Source organism: Phocoena sinus, chromosome 2 (genome assembly GCF_008692025.1).
Source record: "Phocoena sinus isolate mPhoSin1 chromosome 2, mPhoSin1.pri, whole genome shotgun sequence".
Lineage (NCBI taxonomy): Eukaryota > Metazoa > Chordata > Mammalia > Artiodactyla > Phocoenidae > Phocoena > Phocoena sinus.
The window spans coordinates 137,185,783-137,204,517 of record NC_045764.1 but is presented as its reverse complement, the minus strand read 5'-3'; the positions used below and the strand labels follow the sequence as shown (position 1 = coordinate 137,204,517).

Genomic DNA, 18,735 nt, shown 5'->3' with positions numbered 1-18,735 from the left:
CAATTTATTTTATTATAGATAACTGTATACATTTATTTTAATATATATAACGACACTCATTTATTAAATACCTGCTAGAGCTCTGCCCAGTACCAGGATGAAGGTGTCTCTTCCCTCCCCACTTCTTGCTCCACCCACATTTTTATGTAATAATGCTATGTCAAAAGGTTGTTTTTAGAAAACCCTTCCTTATTATTATTTTTTTTTAGCAAAGTATCCAAGATGAATGACAGCCTATTTGTCAGTTTGGACAGACTTTTGCTAGAATTTGGTAGGTATAAAATGGAAATAAAAAGTAGATAACTATTTGTATTATCATTGGACATTTTAACAATGAAATGAAGTCACAAAAGAGTAATTTATTTTAGTTTTCCAGTATGAGCAAGATATAAGTACTAAAGAAGATATGATTCAACGAATTAATAGTAAGTAGTTTTGCATGACAAAGATTTATTTTTTATGGAATATAAGGTATTATGCTGTTGCCTTGTTTAGGGTAATTTATAGTTGGCATTAGAACTTTTCCCCTGGTTCTATCTAGTGACTAATAATGAGCTATTTACCCTATTTTTTCAATAATTTTCTGTATTCAGTGTTTAATTATTTTGTGTTTAAAAATTTTGTTTTGGGCTTCCCTGGTGGCGCAGTGGTTGAGAGTCCGCCTGCCGATGCAGTGGACACGGGTTCGTGCCCCAGTCCGGGAAGATCCCACGTGCCGCAGAGCGGCTGGGCCCGTGAGCCATGGCTGCTGGGCCTGCGCGTCCGGAGCCTGTGCTCCTCAACGGGAGAGGCCACAGCAGTGAGAGGCCCGCCTACCGCAAAAAAAAAAAAAAAAAAAAATTTTGTTTTAAGTAGATATCACCCTTAATGAAATACAATTGAAAATGTTATTTTTCTCAAGTAACACAGGTTATTTTAAACATTTGAGTGAAAATTTTAAAATATTTTTAGAAATCATCAAAAGTCAGTGGCCAGGATTAATGGAAGCCACATTTTCAGGAATGCTAATTATGAAAATTAATATTATGAGTGGAATGACAAAGCAGATTACATAAATATAGTATTTTAAGATCCTACATAAAAACTATCAAAAGAAACTACACTCAATAATTTCTTAATAGTTCTGAAAGGTATTATAGAATTTGGTTGTCTTTTCTGCAGCAAAAAAGGATATTGGATATTAAGAATTTATTTTAATCTTTTTAAGAAATTACATTTTATTTTTAGCTTGTGTTTACTCACTATAACAAAGAAATAAGTGAGTTGAAGGTGCATTAAATAATGACATGGAATTGATGAATAGAAATTACACATTTGTCAAAAACAAAACTCTTATGTTAGTATCATATGAGTAAATGTTTACATGAACTCATAGCATCATAGGATGCCATTGATCTTAGATATTACTTAATCTAGCCCTCTTACATTAAAGATGTGGGACAGGGGACGTTTATTTCTCTTCAATCTAAAACACAAATTCTTAGCTTCTGGGTCTAGGAGCAAGCCTGACTCTGGTCCTGTGCTTTTTAGTATAGGGCCCTTCCCATCTCAAGCTTCACTTCCTCTCCATTCTCTGGTTCTCCATTTCTAGGTCAGTTGCCATACCTTTTTTTCTACTGTATTTATTTTGAATTTATGATTTCCAGAATGCTTTGAAGATATTAAAGAAAACAAAGCGACCATTTGTAAGATACATGAAACTATAAATACAACTGATGAGGAAATCGGTCATTACTGTAAACATAGTAAGGAGATCAAAGACAACTGTAGTAAGTGAGTATTTTAAAGAAATTTTCAATAGTTGTCATTAGATTCTCTTATTCGAGGTTTTTGAGTTTATAGTTGAAGACACTGTTGCTTTAAAGTAGTATTTTATATTAGGAAAATGATGAAGCAAGTCTTAAATTTCCTTGTTACATGCCACTGTAAAAGGGATCACAGAAGTTTCAAAAGAAAAATAGAAGAGCTGTAAGATCTAATTCAGATCCAGTTAGTCTAAATACAGTATGTTGAATAATCTAGGCTCAGTATAGAAAATTCCGATTAGATAAATAAATTTGAAGTAATTTCCATCTTTGAATTTTCAAGATCTTATTTTTGTCTAAGGGAACCTAGCCTAAAATTAGTAGCTTTTCAAAATAAAACTATTTAGTAAGTTAAGAATTCTTTCAATATAGCTTCAGGTTCTGGATTCTAGTAGTTACATCTATTATAAGATAAACATTTTGAAACAAAGACTTGTTAATGGAACTTAATTGTGTGGACAGGTACTTACAAAAATAAAATGTTTAGTTTTCTGTATTTAATTTTATGTGGATCACTGTCTTTGTAATAAGTACTATATTAAGAATCATATTTGTTTAAAAATATTTTGTTATTTAAAAATTTCATAAACTTTTTGGTTTTCCCTCATTACTTTTTTTATATTGGTTTTAAAATTTTATAAAAGTAACACATGCCTAGTATAAAAATTCAAAGACTATACAAATGTATGGAGTAAAAAGGTTTTCCCTGCCTGTAGTCCCCATCCCCACCCTGTCCTCTTCCTTACAGGTGATCACTCTTAACAGTGAGTACCCTTCCAGACCTTTTAAAATATATATTCAACATCACTATTACATATGCTTATATATACATCCACCTGTATATCTGCCTTTCCTTTTTTAAAAAATGCGATCATACCATACTTATTTTTCAACTTTTTTTAAAATTTAACAATATGTAATGTAAATGGTACTACACATGTAATGATTATGTATGGATTTCATTCTTTTTTTTTTAACAGCTCCATAGTATTTTATAGTATTGATGTATCCTAAGTTATTTAACCATTCTTCTATTAATAGACATTTAGGTTATTTCCAGTTATTTCCTATTATAAACAACATGTACAGGTATCCTTCCATATTTCTAGACCAGTTGCTATAGAATGACCTCCTGGAAGTGAAATTGCCAGGTTGAAGAGTATGCATGTTTAAATATTTGATAAGTAATGCCAAACTGCTCTCCCAAAAAAATTATACTAATTTATACTTTCACCAACAATATATGAGAGTTTCTATTCCTCACACCCTTGCTAACACTGAAATTATCAATGTTTAAATTTTTTGGCAATCTGATCGACGAAAAAACTACATATTGTTGAACTTTTTCTTTTAGTTTGATTTAGGTTTATGGTAGTTAAGTTTTACCAGTGGTTTCCCTCAAGTAGCTGCAAAGGGTGCTGGGAAAGTACTGGTAGTTTCCCCGCAGAACCTACTGTGTCCAAGATGTACTTTACTTTAAACAAGATTATTCTCTGCTGGGTTCTGAGGGCAGTTAGTAGGATCTGTTGATTTTAGGATCTGTTGATTTTAATGCATGAATACCTCTAGTTCATGATTTCAGCATGCTGGTTAAGAGGTTTAAATGTGAAATATGAATTTATGAAAGTATTAGAAGAAAATATAGGTGACTATAATCTTTGAGAGAGGAAGGCCTTTCTAAGTATGTCATCAAAGGTAGAAACCACATAGGAAACAATGGATAAATATGACATATGCAAATTAAAAAGAAAAACGCCTCAAAATGATACAAAAAGCAAAAGGATAAGGTAAAAAAATGTTAAAGAAGGGTTAATTTTTAAAATATAAAGTGCTTGTAGAAATTAATAAGAAAGAGCCAAAGTCCCATTAGAAAAATAAGCAAAGAAGGTAAACAGGTAAATACCAAAATGAAGAAATGTGTGTCTAATAAATGTGAACAAATGCTCAATCTTACTAATAATCAAAGACATCCAAATTAAAGCAATAATAAAATACTATATATTCTTTTGCCTTTAAGTTTTGCAGAAATTTAAAGAAGGATAATACCCAATGTTGACCAGGAAATAAGAAAATCACCCCTCTCATACACTGTAGGAATGTACACTGGTATATACTTTTTGAATGACATATAAGTATACTTCAAAGGCTTTAAAAATAAGCATGACTTTTGATTAAACAGTTCCATTTCTGATAATTTTTCATAAGGAAATAATTAGGCATTTTCTCAAAGATGTAATGTACAAGGTATTCAACTTTTTTACGATAGGAAAACATTGCAAGCAACTCAAATGTTCAACATTAGGTGATTGTTTAGATGAATTTTGGTATATCCATATGAATGAACAGTAGGCAGCCCATTAGTTTATGATATAAGTGAATATTGACATGGAAAGGTGTTAACAGTATATTACAAATTGAACAAAACATTAAAACAACATTCATAGAATAAACTCAATTTAGTAATTGTGTATTTATGTATAATTTAAAAAGTCTAGAAATATGTACATCAAAATGGTTACAGTGAATATCTTTTTAGTGAACATGTATTTCTTATGGAATTTAAAAAATATTCAGAATGTATGTATATATAACCTTTGACCTTATAATTCTATTTTGGGGAATATTGCCTAAGGAAATGGTTGCAAACTCAGACAAGTGTTTAAGTACAAGTTCTTAAGAGAAACTTTGACTAACCAAAATGGCCAACAATATTGGAATGGTTAGATAAATTGTGTAATATGTTGTATTTATTAAAACTTTTACAATGAATTCTTAGTGACAAAGAAAATGTATATATTGATAGTTTAAAAGTAAGTGATAAAGGATGATATGTTGTATATGTGAATATGATCTCAAAGATGTTAAACTATATACTTATAGTAAAATCTGGAAATAATTTATTAAAATAATATCAATATTAGTAGTTATTATTCAGTGTTGAGAATATAGATGATAATTATTTTCTTATGTATACTTTTCTGTTCTTCCAAAATGGGTATGCATACTTTTTGAATCTGAAAAAATAAAAAAGATTAGAAAAAAGAGCTAGAGGAAATATTTGAACAATACTTAGAATGTAAGCTGCCATGGTGTATACTTAATTTTAGATTCTTCACACTGGCAACATTTTTTGAGTCATGTAATAAAACAAATGTATAAGTTGAATATTCATTTTATTCTAACTATCTGATTTCATAATTCATTATGGTCTAGTTTCTTTCTTTCAAGTTCAGGAGGGTATAAAACCTGACTTTCTAAATTTCAAAGGAGAAAAAAGCCTCTCTTTATCCCTTATCCTAGCTCTTTAAATGTTTACTCCAAAAGAATTTCTTAGCTAAGATCTTAGAAGTATGATGAGAAACAAAGCCTGATGTTGGAGTGTTGCAGAGTATATTCCAGAAATGCCATAGTAATACACAGTCCATCCATGTCACATTTGTTCCTTCCCTAGTCATGGTTCCAAAACAGGCTTTATGTAAAAATTAATCGATATTGATATTTGAGCATATGTATGATTGCATGAATGGTAATAGTGGTGGTGATCGGAGATGGGAATGTTTTTCTTGATGTAAGCTTGTTTTTTCCAGGAAAGGAAAGATTTGTTTATCTTTAAATGGTTACATTCATTTTTATTATTTCTTAAATTAGTTTATCATTCTGAGATGCTAATTACAGTATTTTTTTTCCATAGCTGGAGGCCAACATGTGATATATTTCATAAACATGAAGACTATATGAAGGAACAGTTTACTATTTATCAAGAAACTGTTGAAAAAGACAGGTACAGTACATATATTAATTTAAGCTTATCAATTCTATAACTTAGTATTAATAAAATATTCTTTGCAAAAATATTAATTGAAACATTTTTTTAGTTTATTTATTTTTAAAGCAAATTCAGTGTTTTGGACTCTGGTTGTCACTGTTGGCCTACCTATTTGTTATAAAGCTCTATCCAACCTTTGATATGTTTAAATATGTCCTTAGAAACTATTTATCAGTAGCAGTTACAAGGCAGAGTGCTTCAATTAATATTTTTTATGACTGAATTGCTATAGTCAAACATCTGGGGGAGTAGTTAGCTGTATAATTAGCTTATGAAAAATTTGGAGTGTTGACTTTTGAAGGGTATATTTATATTGAACTTGTTCTTCAGAGTGCTGATTTAGTGGGGTGTTATATTCTGACAGAGAAATACTATTGGGTTGGCCAGAAATTAAGATGTTACGGAGAAATCCGAATGAACTTTTTGGCCAACCCAATAATATTTGTGTGGGCTTATTTTATTATGTGTTAAATCACCTGGTTTGGGGGAGTAAATGTAATTAATGAATATAATGAAACAAGGCGAGGAACTTTGAACACGTTATATAGCATTATAATTTTGCTTAATTTAAAAAATTGCAATGTTTTTATTTTTAACATAATTGGACAAGAGTAGTGTTGATTTAATTTTTATTTATTTATCTTACTACTTTCCCCCTAGCTTTATTGAGGTATAATTGACACATAGCAGTAAGTCTGAGGTGTAAAACATGATTTAATACATGTGTGTATTGTGAAATGATTACCACAATAAGGTTAGGTAACACATCTATCACTCTATTATATTTTTTGTGGTGAGAATATTTAAGATTTACTCTTTTAACAACTTTCAAGTATATAATACAGTATTATTATATTCACCATGCTTTATATTAGATCCCCAGAACTTATTCAGCTTTTAACTGGAAGCTTGTACTCTCTGACCAACATCTTTTCATTTCCTCTACCCGTCAGCCCCTGGAAACCACCATTATACTCTCTGCTTCTATGAATTCAGCTTTTTAAAAAGATTTTACATATAAGTGAGATCATAACAGTATTTGTCTTTGTCTGACTTATTCAGTTAGCATAACACTTTCAAGGTCCATCTGTGTTGTCACAAATGGCAGGATTTCCTTCTTTTTTAGTGGCTAAATAACATTCCATTTTTACATATATCACATTCAAAAAATCTATTCATCTGTCAGTGGACACTTAGGTTGTTTCCATGTCTTGGCCATTGTGAATAATGCTTCAATGAACATGGTGCAGATATCTCTTTGGGATAGTGATTTTATTTCCTTTGAATATGTAACTAGAAGTGGGATTACTGGATCATATGGCTTTTCTATTTTTAATTTTTTTTTTTTTTTTTTTTTTTTTTTTTTTTTTTGCGGTATGCGGGCCTCTCACAGTTGTGGCCTCTCCCGTTGCGGAGCACTGGCTCCGGACACGCAGGCTCAGCGGCCATGGCTCACGGGCCCAGCCGCTCCACGGCATGTGGGATCTTCCCAGACTGGGGCATGAACCTGTGTCCCCTGCATCGGCAGGCGGACTCTCAACCACAGCGCCACCAGGGAAGCCCTATTTTTAATTTTTTGAGGTGCCTCCATACTGTTTTCCATGGTGGCTGTATCAATTTACATTCCCACCACCAGTATACAAGGGTTCCCTTTTCTCTACATCCTTGCCAACACCTATCTTTTGTCTTTCGGTAATAGCCATTCTACACAAATGAGGTACTATCTCATTGTGGTTTTGATTTGCATTTCTCTGATAATTGGTGGTGTTGAGCATCTTTTCATGTACCTGTTGACTATTTGTCTTCTTTGGAAAAATGTGTCTCAGCCCTTTGCCCATATTTAACTTGGATTATTAGTCTTTTTGCTATTCAGTTGTATGAGTTCCTTATGTATTTTGGATATTAACCCCTTATTGGATATATGGTTTGCAAACATTTTCTCCCATTCTATAGTCTGCCTCTTCATTTTGTTGATTGATTCTTTTGCTGTGCAGAAGCTTTTATAGTTTGATGTAGTCCCACTTGTTTATTTTTGCTTTTGTTGCTTGTGCTTTTGGTATCATATCCCCAAAAATCATTGCCAAAACCAACATCAAGGAGATTTTTTCCCTAGGAGTTTTATGATTTCAGGTCTTACATTTAATTTAAGTCTTTAATCCATTTTGAGTTCATCTTTATGAGTGGTATAAGATAGGGGTCCAATTCCATTCTTTTGCATATGGCTATCCAGTTTTCCCAGCATTGTTTATTGCAGACTATCCTTTCCCCATTGAGTATTCTTGGCTTCCTTTCCAAATATTGATTGACTGTATATGCATGGATTTATTTCTGGACTCTTGATTCTGTTCCATTGGTTTATCTGTCTGTTTTTATGCCAATACTATGCTGTTCTTTTTGTTTGTTTGTTTGTTTTGGCGGTACACGGGCCTCTCACTGCTGTGGCCTCTCCCGTTGCGGAGCACAGGCTCCGGACGAGCAGGCTCAGTGGCCATGGCTCACGGGCCCAGCTGCTCCGTGGCATGTGGGATCTTTGCAGACCGGGGCACGAACCCATGTCCCCTGCATCAGCAGGCGGACTCTCAACCACTGCGCCACCAGGGAAGCCCGATGCTAATTTGATTACTATATCTTTGTAGCATAGTTTGAAATGAGGAAGTGTGATGCTTCCACCTTTGTTTTTTTTTTGAGATTTCCAGAAATTGACTATTTGGGGTCTTTTGTGGTTCCATACAAATTTTGGGATTTTGTTTTCTATTTCTGTGAGAAATGCCATTGTAATTCTGATGGGATTGCATTGAATTTTTAGATAGCTTTGGGTAGTATGGATATTATAACAGTATTAATTCTTATGATCTGTGAGCACAGAATATCTTTCCATATTTATGTCTTCTTCAGTTTCTTTCATAGTGTCTTATAGTTTTCAGTGTACAAATCTTTCACCTTCTTGGTTAAATTTATTCCTAAGTTTTTAAATGTGTTTGATGCTACTGTAAATGGGATTGTTTTCTTTATTTTTTTTTCAGGTAGTTCATTGTTTGTGTATAGAAGTGCAACTGATTTTTGTATGTTGATTTTGTATCCTGAAACTTTATTGAATTTGTTGATTAGTTCTAATAGGTTTTTGGTGGAGTCTTAGAATTTTCTATATATTGATATAAGGATATACTGTTTACAAACAGACCATTTCACTTTTTCCTTTCCTATTTGGATGCCTTTTATTTCTTTTTCTTGTCTAATTACTTTAGCTAGCTCTTCCAGTATTATATTGAATAAGAGTGGTGAGAATGGCACCTTTGTCTTGTTTCTGATTTTGGAGGAAAAGCTTTTAGCTATTTACCATTGATTATGATATTAGTTATGGACTTGTCATATATAGCCTTTATTATGTTGAGGTATACCCAATTTATTGAAAGTTTTTATCATGAAAGGGTGTCAGATTTTGCCAAATACTTTTCTGCATCTACTGAGATCATATAATTTTTATCCTTCACTCTATTAATGTGGTATTTCATGTTTAATTATTTGTGTATATTGAACCATCCTTGCATCCAAGGATAAATCCCATTTCGTATTCGTGTATGATTCTTTTAAAGTGCTGTTGAATTTGTTTGCTAGTATTTTTTTTTTTTGAGAATTTTTTTATCCATATTCATCAGGAATATTGGCTTCTAGTTTTCTTTTCTTGTAGTGTCCTTATTTGGCTTTTTATCAGGGTAATGCTGGCCTCATAAAATGAATTGGAGAGTGTCTTCTCCTCTTCCATTTTTTGGGAAGAGTTTGAGAAGGATTGATGTTAATTCTTCTTTAAATGTTTGGTACAGTTTACCAGTGAAACCATCTGGTCCTGGGCTTTTCTTTGTTGGGAGGGTTTTGATTATTGCTTCTATCTCCTTACTAGGAGTTGACCTGTTCAGATTTTTAATTTTTTTTCATAATTCAATCTTGGTAGGTTGTATGTTTCTAGAAATTTATCCATTTCTTTTAGGTTATCTAATTTGTTGTCCTATAATTGTTAATAGTAGCCTCTTAAGAGCTTTTGTATTTCTTTGGTGTCAGGTATAGTAACTCCTCTTTCATTTATAACTTTGTTTGAGTCCTCTCTCTTTCCCTTGGTTAGTCTAGCTAAAGGTTTGTAAATTTTGTTTATCTTTTCAAAAAAGCAACTTTTTGTTTCATTGATGTTTTCCTGTTGTCTTTCATGTCTCTAGTCCATTTATTTCTGCTCTAACCTTTGTTATTTCCTTCTTTCTGCTATCTTTATGGTTAGATTGTTCTTTTTCTAATTCCTTGGGAAGTGACCTTCTTTGTCTCTTGTGACTGATTTTGACTGAAAGTCTATCTTATCTAAGTATAAGCACTTCTGATTTCCTTTGGTTACATTTGTATGGAATATCTTTTTCTATCCCTTCACTTTCAGCTCATGTGTTTCATTAAAGCTAAAGTAAAGCTAAAGTATGCAGGCAGCATATTGTTGGGTCTTGTTTTTTTTAATCCACTCAGCCACTCTTTGTCTTTTGAATTTAGTCTATTTACATTTAAAGTAATTATTGATAGGTATGGACTTACTATTGCCATTTAATTAATCGTTTTCTGAGTGTATTTTTAGTCCCTTTGTTCCTTTCTTCCTCTCTTGCTGTCTTCCTTTGTGATTTTTTTTTGTAGTGGTATGATTTAATTCCTTTCTCTTTCTTTTTTGTGTATCTACTATAAATTTTTTCTCTGTGGTTACCATGACGCTTACATAAAACATCTTATAGATATAACAGACTTATTGATAACAAGTAACCTTCAATTGCATACAAAAACTGCACTTTTACTTCTCCTCCCCCCACATTTAATGCTATCGATGTCATACTTTATATTGTGCATCCATTAACAAATTATTGTAGCTATAATTTTAATAATATTTTAAACTTTCATACTAGAGATTAAAGTGATTTGCATACTATCATTACAGTATTATGGTATTCTGAATTTGAGTATATATTCACCTTTACCATTAAGTTTTATTCTTTTATATGTTTTCATGTTGTTACTTAGCATCCTTTTATTTCAGCTTGAAAAACTCCCCTTAATATTTTCTAAAAGGCAGTAGTAATGAACTCCTTTAGTGGTAATGAACTCCCTTAGCTTTTGTCTGTCTGGGAATGTCCTTATTTTTCCTTCATTTCTAAAGGACAGTTTTGCTGGGTGTAGTATTTTTGGTTGGCAGTTTTTTCTTTCAGTACTTTGAATATGTGATCCCATTCTCTTCTGGCCTGGAAGGTTTGTGCAGAGAAATCTCCTGATGACATTACAGGGGTTCCCTAGTGATGAGTTATTTTTCTCTTGATGCTTTCAAAATTCTTTTTGTCTTTGCATTTTAACATTTTGATTATAATGTGTCTTGGAGTAATCTTCTTTGGGTTGATCTTGCTTGGGGTCTTTTGGGCTTCCTGTACCCAGATGTCTATCTCTTTCCTAATATTTGGGAAGTTTTCAGCTATTATTTCTTTTCTTTTTTAAAACTTTTTGTTGGGGTATAATCAATTTACAATGTTGTGTTAGTTTCAGGTATACAGCAAAGTGAATCTGTTATACAAATACAGATATCCACTCTTTTTTAGATTCTTTTCCCATATAGGCCATTACAGAGTATTGAGTAGAGTTCCTTGTGCTATACAGTAGGTCCTTATTAGTTATCTGTTTTTTTTTTAAAGAAATTTATTTATTTATATGTTTATCTTTGGCTGCGTTGGGTCTTCGTTGCTGCGCACAGGCTTTCTCTAGTTGCAGCAGGCAGGGGCTACTCTTGGTTGTGGTGTGCGGGCTTCTTATTGTGGTGGCTTCTCTTGTTGTGGAGCATAAACTCTAGGCGTGTGGGCTTCAGTAATTGTGGCACATGGGCTCAGCAGTTGTGGCTTGCGGGCTCTAGAGTGCGCTCTCAGTAGTTGTGGTGCATGGGCTTAGTTGCTCTGTGGCATGTGAGATCTTCCTGGACCAGGGCTCGAACCCATGTCCCCATGCAGGTGGATTCTTAACCACCGTGCCCCCAGGGAAGCCCTAGTTATCTGTTTTATATATAGTAGTGTGTATGTGTCAATTCCAATCTTCCACTTTATCTCTCCTCCCCCAACCTCTGGTAACATAAGTTTATTTTCTACATCTGTAGCTCTATTTCTGTTTTGTAGATAAGTTCATTTGTAGCCTTTTTTAAGATTCCACATATAAGTGATATCATATGATATTTGTCTTTCTCTGTATGACTTACTTGACTCAGTATGAGAATCTCTAGGTCCATCCATGTTGCTGCAAATGGCATTAGTTTGTTCTTTTTTATAGCTGAGTAATCAGCTATTATTTCTTTAAATAAGCTTTCTGCCTTTTTCTGTCTCTCTTTTCTCCTTCTGGGACTTCCGTGATGCAAATATTTGTTTGCCTTGCAGTGTTCCATAATTTATGTAGATTTTCTTCACTGTTTTTCATTCTTTTTCTTTTTGTTCCTCTAAGTAGCTAATTTCAAATGAATAGTCTTTGAGTTTGCCGATTCTTTCTTTTATATGATCAAGTCTATTACTGATGCTCTCTATTGAATATTTCAGTCCTGCTGTTGTGTTCTTTAGCTCCACAGTTTCTGTTTGGTTCTATTTTATGGTTTCTATTTCTTTATTAAACTTCTCATTTTGTACATGCATTGTTTTCCTGATTTCGTTTAGTTGTCTGTGTTCTCTTGTATTTTATTGAGTTTCTTTAAGATGATTACTTTGAATTCTTTTCAAGGCAAACTGTAGATCTCCATTTCTTTGGGGTCAGTTACTGAAGATTTATTACTTTTCTTTTGATGGTGTCATGTTTGCCTAATTCTTTGTGATATGCTTAGCCTTGCATTGGTGTCTGTGCACTTGAACGAACAAACACTTCTTCCAGTCTTTACAGTCTGGTTTTGAGAGGTAAAGACCTTCTCTTGTTGGTTTCCTGGGCTGATGGGGTTACCTATAGAACTGCAGTTGTGCTGAGTTGGAGCTAATTTTGAAGCTGTCATTGAGTTTGTAGTGGGATCCATGGTTGGTGTGCTTGTTACCAGGGGCTCAGGCAGGTATGGATCCTGTCTGGTCCCTGGGTGGGTGAGACTTCCTCCAGTACTTTGTTCAGTAGAATAGTACTGGGACAAAGGTCTGATTCAGGTTCCACAGTTGGGTCCTTAGTCAGCAGGCATATTACCAAGTGTGTAGACAAGTTTGTCTCCCAGCAAGTCCCTGGGAGAGTTCATGCCTAGTCACTGAATGGATTCATGGGTGGTCAGGACTGGCCCTGGACTGGCTGAGAGGGGCTAGAACTGAGTCTCAGGGCTGTTTCAGATTCTGCAAACAAAATTGAGGTCTACAGTCCTGGTTCTCAAGGCACAGATAGGCATGTCTCCAACCAGCTCCCTCCGTGGGCTGGACTGCTCCCTGATTGTGGCTGGAGGGGCTGGAGCCAAGTATAGGGCCCTTTCAAGATCTCCAGGGGAGCATATAGCAGTATCTCTTTGGGTCCCTGGGCCAGAAGTTCTGTTAGTGCTAGACTGCTTGAGATCTAGAATCAAGTATGGGTCCTTTCATGATCTAGGGGGTGCAGACAGGAGTATCTCTTGCTTGAACCCTGGACCCTCAGTACTGTGGACAAACTGTGCTGTGAGAGGGCTGGAACCAACTATAGGGTGCTTTAGGATCTTTAGGGGCATAGACAGAAGTGTCTCCTGCTGGGTCTGTGTGCCAGCAGGATTCTTCAGTGACTGTGGCTGGGACAGGTTGGAATCCAGTTACAGGGCCCTTTCAGAATCTACAGTCTCACTGAGCTTGGCAGGTTTATCTCCTGGTATTCCCAGACTGTGGCCATGAAGGGCTGGAACTGGTTCACCTGCCACTTCTGAGACCACAGCCAGGACCAGGGTCTGTATGCCTATTGCCTGACACACAGGTAGGTGTGACTTCTCCCAGGTCCCTTGGTTTATGGGGCTGGTTACAGACCCAAAGCTAGATAGGCCTGTAGCTGAGTTCTCAGGGGTACAGAGATGTTTTCTGGGTCTGTAGCCAGGACCACAGTCAGCAAGTTAAACCACCAAGATGTGAGTCCGTTTTCTCAAAATGGCTCTCCTCAGTCTTGGACTGCACCAGGATTTCACAGTCTCCTACCTGGATTCCAAAGCTTCCACAAAGGCACTTTTGTCCATGGTTGGATGGCAAACTTTTATTGCTGAGGGGGGTGATATGCGCAAGGGGCATTTTATTCTGCCATCTTGCCGATGTCACTCCTATTCTAATATTCTAATTAAAAACACCCACATAAAATCTAGAATGCAGTATATTTCATATTAAAAACTGGGTCTTAAGGTAGGGACTGAGGTATAGATTTGGACTTCATTGGCATTTGAAATCATAAAAATAGATGAGATTGCCCAGGGAAAGTATAAAGCAAAAAGAAGAGAAAGCTGAAGTACATAATCATCCAAGAAATAGGCAGAGGGTAGAATTAACAAAGGAGACTTACTTTGTTATTTATAGGCCCCACTTCAATTCAAAAAGAATTTGAAATGATTTATATAAATAATACCATAGTGTTAAAATAAAGTTAGACATACAAATTGAGGCTATAGGGAAGTAAGGGTAATATAGGAAGATGAAGCCTTTGATCTGGATAGAAATTCATACTATATGGTCTTACAGATTTGTTAGATATAGGCAAAATTAGGCTTTGAAATTCCTAATAGTAGTCAAAGCATTGTGGAAGTGTGATCAATTTGGAATTCAGAATATTCGTTTAAAAAACAGTTCAGGGCTTCCCTGGTGGCGCAGTGGTTGAGAGTCCGCCTGCTGATGCAGGGGACGCGGGTTCGTGCCCCGGTCCGGGAAGATCCCACATGCCACGGAGCGGCTGGGCCTGTGAGCCATGGCCGCTGAGCCTGCGCGTCTGGAGCCTGTGCTCCGCAGCGGGAGAGGCCACAACAGTGAGAGGCCTGCGTACCGCAAAAACAAACAAACAGACAAACAAAAAAACAGTTCAGTTGCTTAGGATAAGCAGAGATTTTTTCCCTAGTACTCAGACTTGAGAGAAATTTGTTCCCTGGATTCTCATAAAGGGGAAATTGTGCGATATGGTAGTCAGTATCTTCAGTGGCCTCTCCCAAATAAACACAATATGTATTACTGCTTTTTATAACATCTCTCAGTGCAAGCTATAGCTATAAAATATTATTTAAAATGATTCTATGAGGGGCTAAAGCAAACCAGTCCAATAAGTACCTCTCTGATAGTGTTTGTTGTGGATGACTTCTCTTAGCTAGCCAGAGGTATGGAAGTGAAAACATCTATCTCTTTCTTTCTTAAACAGCCACATAGGTTGATTGACTTGATGACTCAATACTATGTATTTATAAGAGGAAAAGAGTCCATTTGTTGGTATCATGGGTAATGAAGGAAGTAGAGGCACCAGCTACTTATTTCTCCTAATCTCCCATCCCTCTCCCAGGCATTCACGAAGACTAGCATTGCTGGCAAGAGATGAGATAGTAATGGCTCTTCTTGAATCATGGCTTGGGCTAGCAAGGTTCTTGTATGGAGTATATTAGAAGAGTTGCCGTGAATATGCAGTCTGAACAGGGTAGATGGGGTGTGCTAATCTCATCTGAAACTGGTGTCCCAGACTCAGTTTTCTTATAGGTATTTCCCTCCTTTTGGACTATTTTCCCAAAAAGTGAAGGCTTAATTAGCAAATATGCATTTAGAAGAATAGGAAGAAACTTGTTTTAGGCTAAACTACTTTATCTTGCATAAGGGGACAGAGTTTAGTAATATTAAGAAATTAAAACATTCTTAAGATTCAGACCTGCTGACCAGTAGAAGGCTGTTATCCTTTTCTTCTTACTATACAAGCAGTTTATGAATACTTCTTTTCTCATCTGCTAAGGCAAGATAATCATTGAAGTATCTTTTAAGAAATTCCCCCATATAGTATGGCTTGATTTAGAAAATTTATAAACTTTTGAGGAATATAAGGACTATATATTTTTAGAAAATTTTCTATGAATGTTATTTTTTGAAAGTATGTATTTGTTAATAACTGGGTAAAAAAAGGATCCAAAAATATATTTCCTGTTTTTAAATTGAAGTATGGTTTATTTACAATATTTACAATATTGTGTTAGTTTCAGTGTACAGCAAAGTGATCAGTTTTATATATATATTTATATATACATATACACATTTTCCGATTGTTTTCCATTATAGGTTATTATAAGATATTGAATACAGTTCTCTGTGCTATACAGTAAAGCCTTGTTGTTTATCTGTTTTATATATGGTAGTGCATATCTGTTAATCCCATACTTCTTATTTATTCCTCCCCCTCTTTGGTAACCATAAGTTTGCTTTCTATGTCTATGAGTTTGTTTCTGTTTTGTAAATAAATTCATTTGTACTATTTTTTTTTTTAGATTCCACATATAAGTGATATCATATGGTATTTGTCTTTCTCTGTCTGACTTACTTCATTTAGCATGATAATCTCTAGGTCCGTCCCTATTGCTGCAAAAGGCATTATTTCATTTTTTTTATGTCGGAATAATATTCTATTATATATATATATGCCACGTCTTCTTTATCCATTCATCTGTTGATGGACACTTAGATTGCTTCTATATCTTGCCTATTGTAAACAGTGCTGCTGTGATCATTGGGGTGCATGTATCTTTTCAAATTAGAGTTTTCATCTTTTACAGATATACGCCCAGTAGTGGTAACTCCATTTTTAGTTTTTTAAGGAACCTCCATATTGTTTTCCATAGTGGCTGCACTAATTTACATTCCCACCAACAGTGTAGGAGGGTACCCTTTTCTCCATACCCTATCCAGCATTTATTATTTGTAGACTGTGAGGTGATACCTCATTGTAGTTTTGCTTTGCATTTCTCTAATAATTAGCAGTGTTGAGCATCTTTTCATGTGTCTGTTGGCCATCTGTATGTCTTCTTTCGAGAAATGTCTATTTAGTCTTCTGTCCGTTTTTTGATTGGGTTGTTTGTTTCTCTGATATTGAGTTGTATGAACTCTTTGTATGTTTTGGAAATTAAGCGCCTGTCAGCTGCATTCTTTGCAAATATCTTCTCCCAGTCCGTGGGTTGTCTTTTTGTTTTGTTTATGATTTCCTTTACTGTGTGAAAGCTGTTAAATTTGATTAGGTCCCATTTGTTTATTTTTGCTTTTATTTATTTTGCCTTGAGAGACTGACCCAAGAAAACATTGGTACGATTTATGTCAGAGAATGTTTTACCTATGTTCTCTTCTAGGAGTTTTATGGTGTCATGTTTTATATTTAAGTCTTTAAGCCATTTTGAATTTATTTTTGTGTGTGGTATGAGGGAGTGTTCTGACTTCATTGATTTACATGAGTCTATCCAGCTTTCCCAACACCACTTGCTGAAGAAGAGACTATCTTTTCTCTATTGTATATTCTTGCCTCCTTGGTCGAAGATTAATTGGCCATAGGTGTGGGGGTTTATTTCTGGGTCCTCTATTCTGTTCCATCTCTATATGTCTGTTTTTGTGCCAGTACCACCCTGTTTTGATTACTGTAGCTTTGTAATATTGCCTGAAGTCTAGAAGGGTTATGCCCCAGCTTTGTTCTTTTCCCTCAGGATTGCTTTGGCAATTCTGGGTCTTTTGTGGTTCCATATAAATTTTAGAATTATTTGTTCTAGTTCTGTGAAAAATGTCATGGGTAATTTGATAGGGATTGCATTAAATCTGTAGATTTATTTGGGTAGTATGGCAATTTTCACTATATTAATTCTTCCAACCCAAGACCATGGGATATCTTTTCATTTCTTTGAATCATCTTCAGTTTCCTTCATCAGTGTTTTATAGTTCTCAGCATATAAATCTTTCACCTCTGGTTAGGTTTATTCCTAGTTTTTTTTTTTTTTTTTGGATGCAATGTGATTTTAAATAGGATTGCTTTTTTACTTTCTCTTTCTGATACTTCATTGTTAGTGTAAATAAGTGCAACAGATTTCTGTATATTAATCTTGTATCCTGATACCTTGCTGAATTCGTTTATCAGTTCTGGTAGTTTCTGTTTGGAGTCTTAAGGGTTTTCTGTAGAGTATCATGTTATCTGCATATAATGACAATTTTACCTCTTCCCTTCTCATTTGGATGCCTTTTATTTCTTTTTCTTGCCTGATTGCTGTGCCTAAGACTTCCAATAGTATGTTGAATAGAAGTGGTGAGAGTGGGCATCCTTGTCTTATTCCAGCACTTAGCAGGAAGACGTTCAGCTTTCCACCATTTAGTATCATGTAAGCTGTGGATTTGTCATAAATGGCTTTTATTATGTTATGTTCCCTTTATACCCACTTTGGTGGGAGTTTTTATCATGAATAAATGTTGAATTTTATCAAATGCTTTTTCTGCCTCTATTGAGATGATCATGTGGTTTTTGTATTTTCTTTTGTTGTTGTGGTGTATCACATTGATTGATTTGTGTTTGTTGAACCATCCTTGTGACTCTGGGATGAATCCAATTTGATTATGGTGTATGGCCCTTTTTATGTGTTGTTGGACTTGGTTTGCTAATATTTTGTTGAGGATTTTTGCATCTACATTCATCAAAGATATTGGCCTGTAATTTTCTTTTTTGGTAGTGTCTTTTTCTGGTTTTGGTATCAGGGTGATGGTGACTTCATAGAATGACTTTGGGAGTGTTCTCTCCTCTTCAGTCTTTTGGAAGAGTTTGAGAAGGATAGATATAAGTTCTTCTTTGTATGTTTGGTAGAATAACCCAGTGAAGCCATCCAGTCCTGGATTTTTGTTTGCAGGGAGCCTTTTTTATTACAGATTTTATTTCACTTCTAGTGATCAGTCTGTTCAACTTATCTGTTTCTTCTTGATTCAGTTTTGGCAGGCTGTATGTTTCTAGCAACTTGTCCATTTCTTCTAGGTTGTCAAATTTGTTGGCATATAACTGTTCACAATATTAGTAATTTTTTGTATTTCTATGGTATTGTTACTGAGTCCAAGCTCACTCTGCTTGCCACATGGCAGGCCAGTAAATCGGGAGAAGAGGTGTTGAGGCAAGGAATAGTGACTT

The 18,735-nt window shown here is 34.8% G+C and overlaps 1 protein-coding gene across 1 annotated transcript in view; it reads left to right on the top strand.

Moving 5' to 3' along the window:
- Positions 1–222: 222 nt before the first annotated feature.
- Positions 223–18,735, top strand: part of C2H14orf39 (chromosome 2 C14orf39 homolog) — a 53,752-nt gene continuing 35,239 nt past the window's right edge. The window contains exons 1-4 of the mRNA XM_032624242.1: positions 223–271; positions 369–425; positions 1,647–1,773; positions 5,497–5,586. Coding sequence (XP_032480133.1) covers positions 223–271; positions 369–425; positions 1,647–1,773; positions 5,497–5,586 — 323 coding nt within the window. The remainder of the gene's footprint in view (positions 272–368; positions 426–1,646; positions 1,774–5,496; positions 5,587–18,735) is intronic.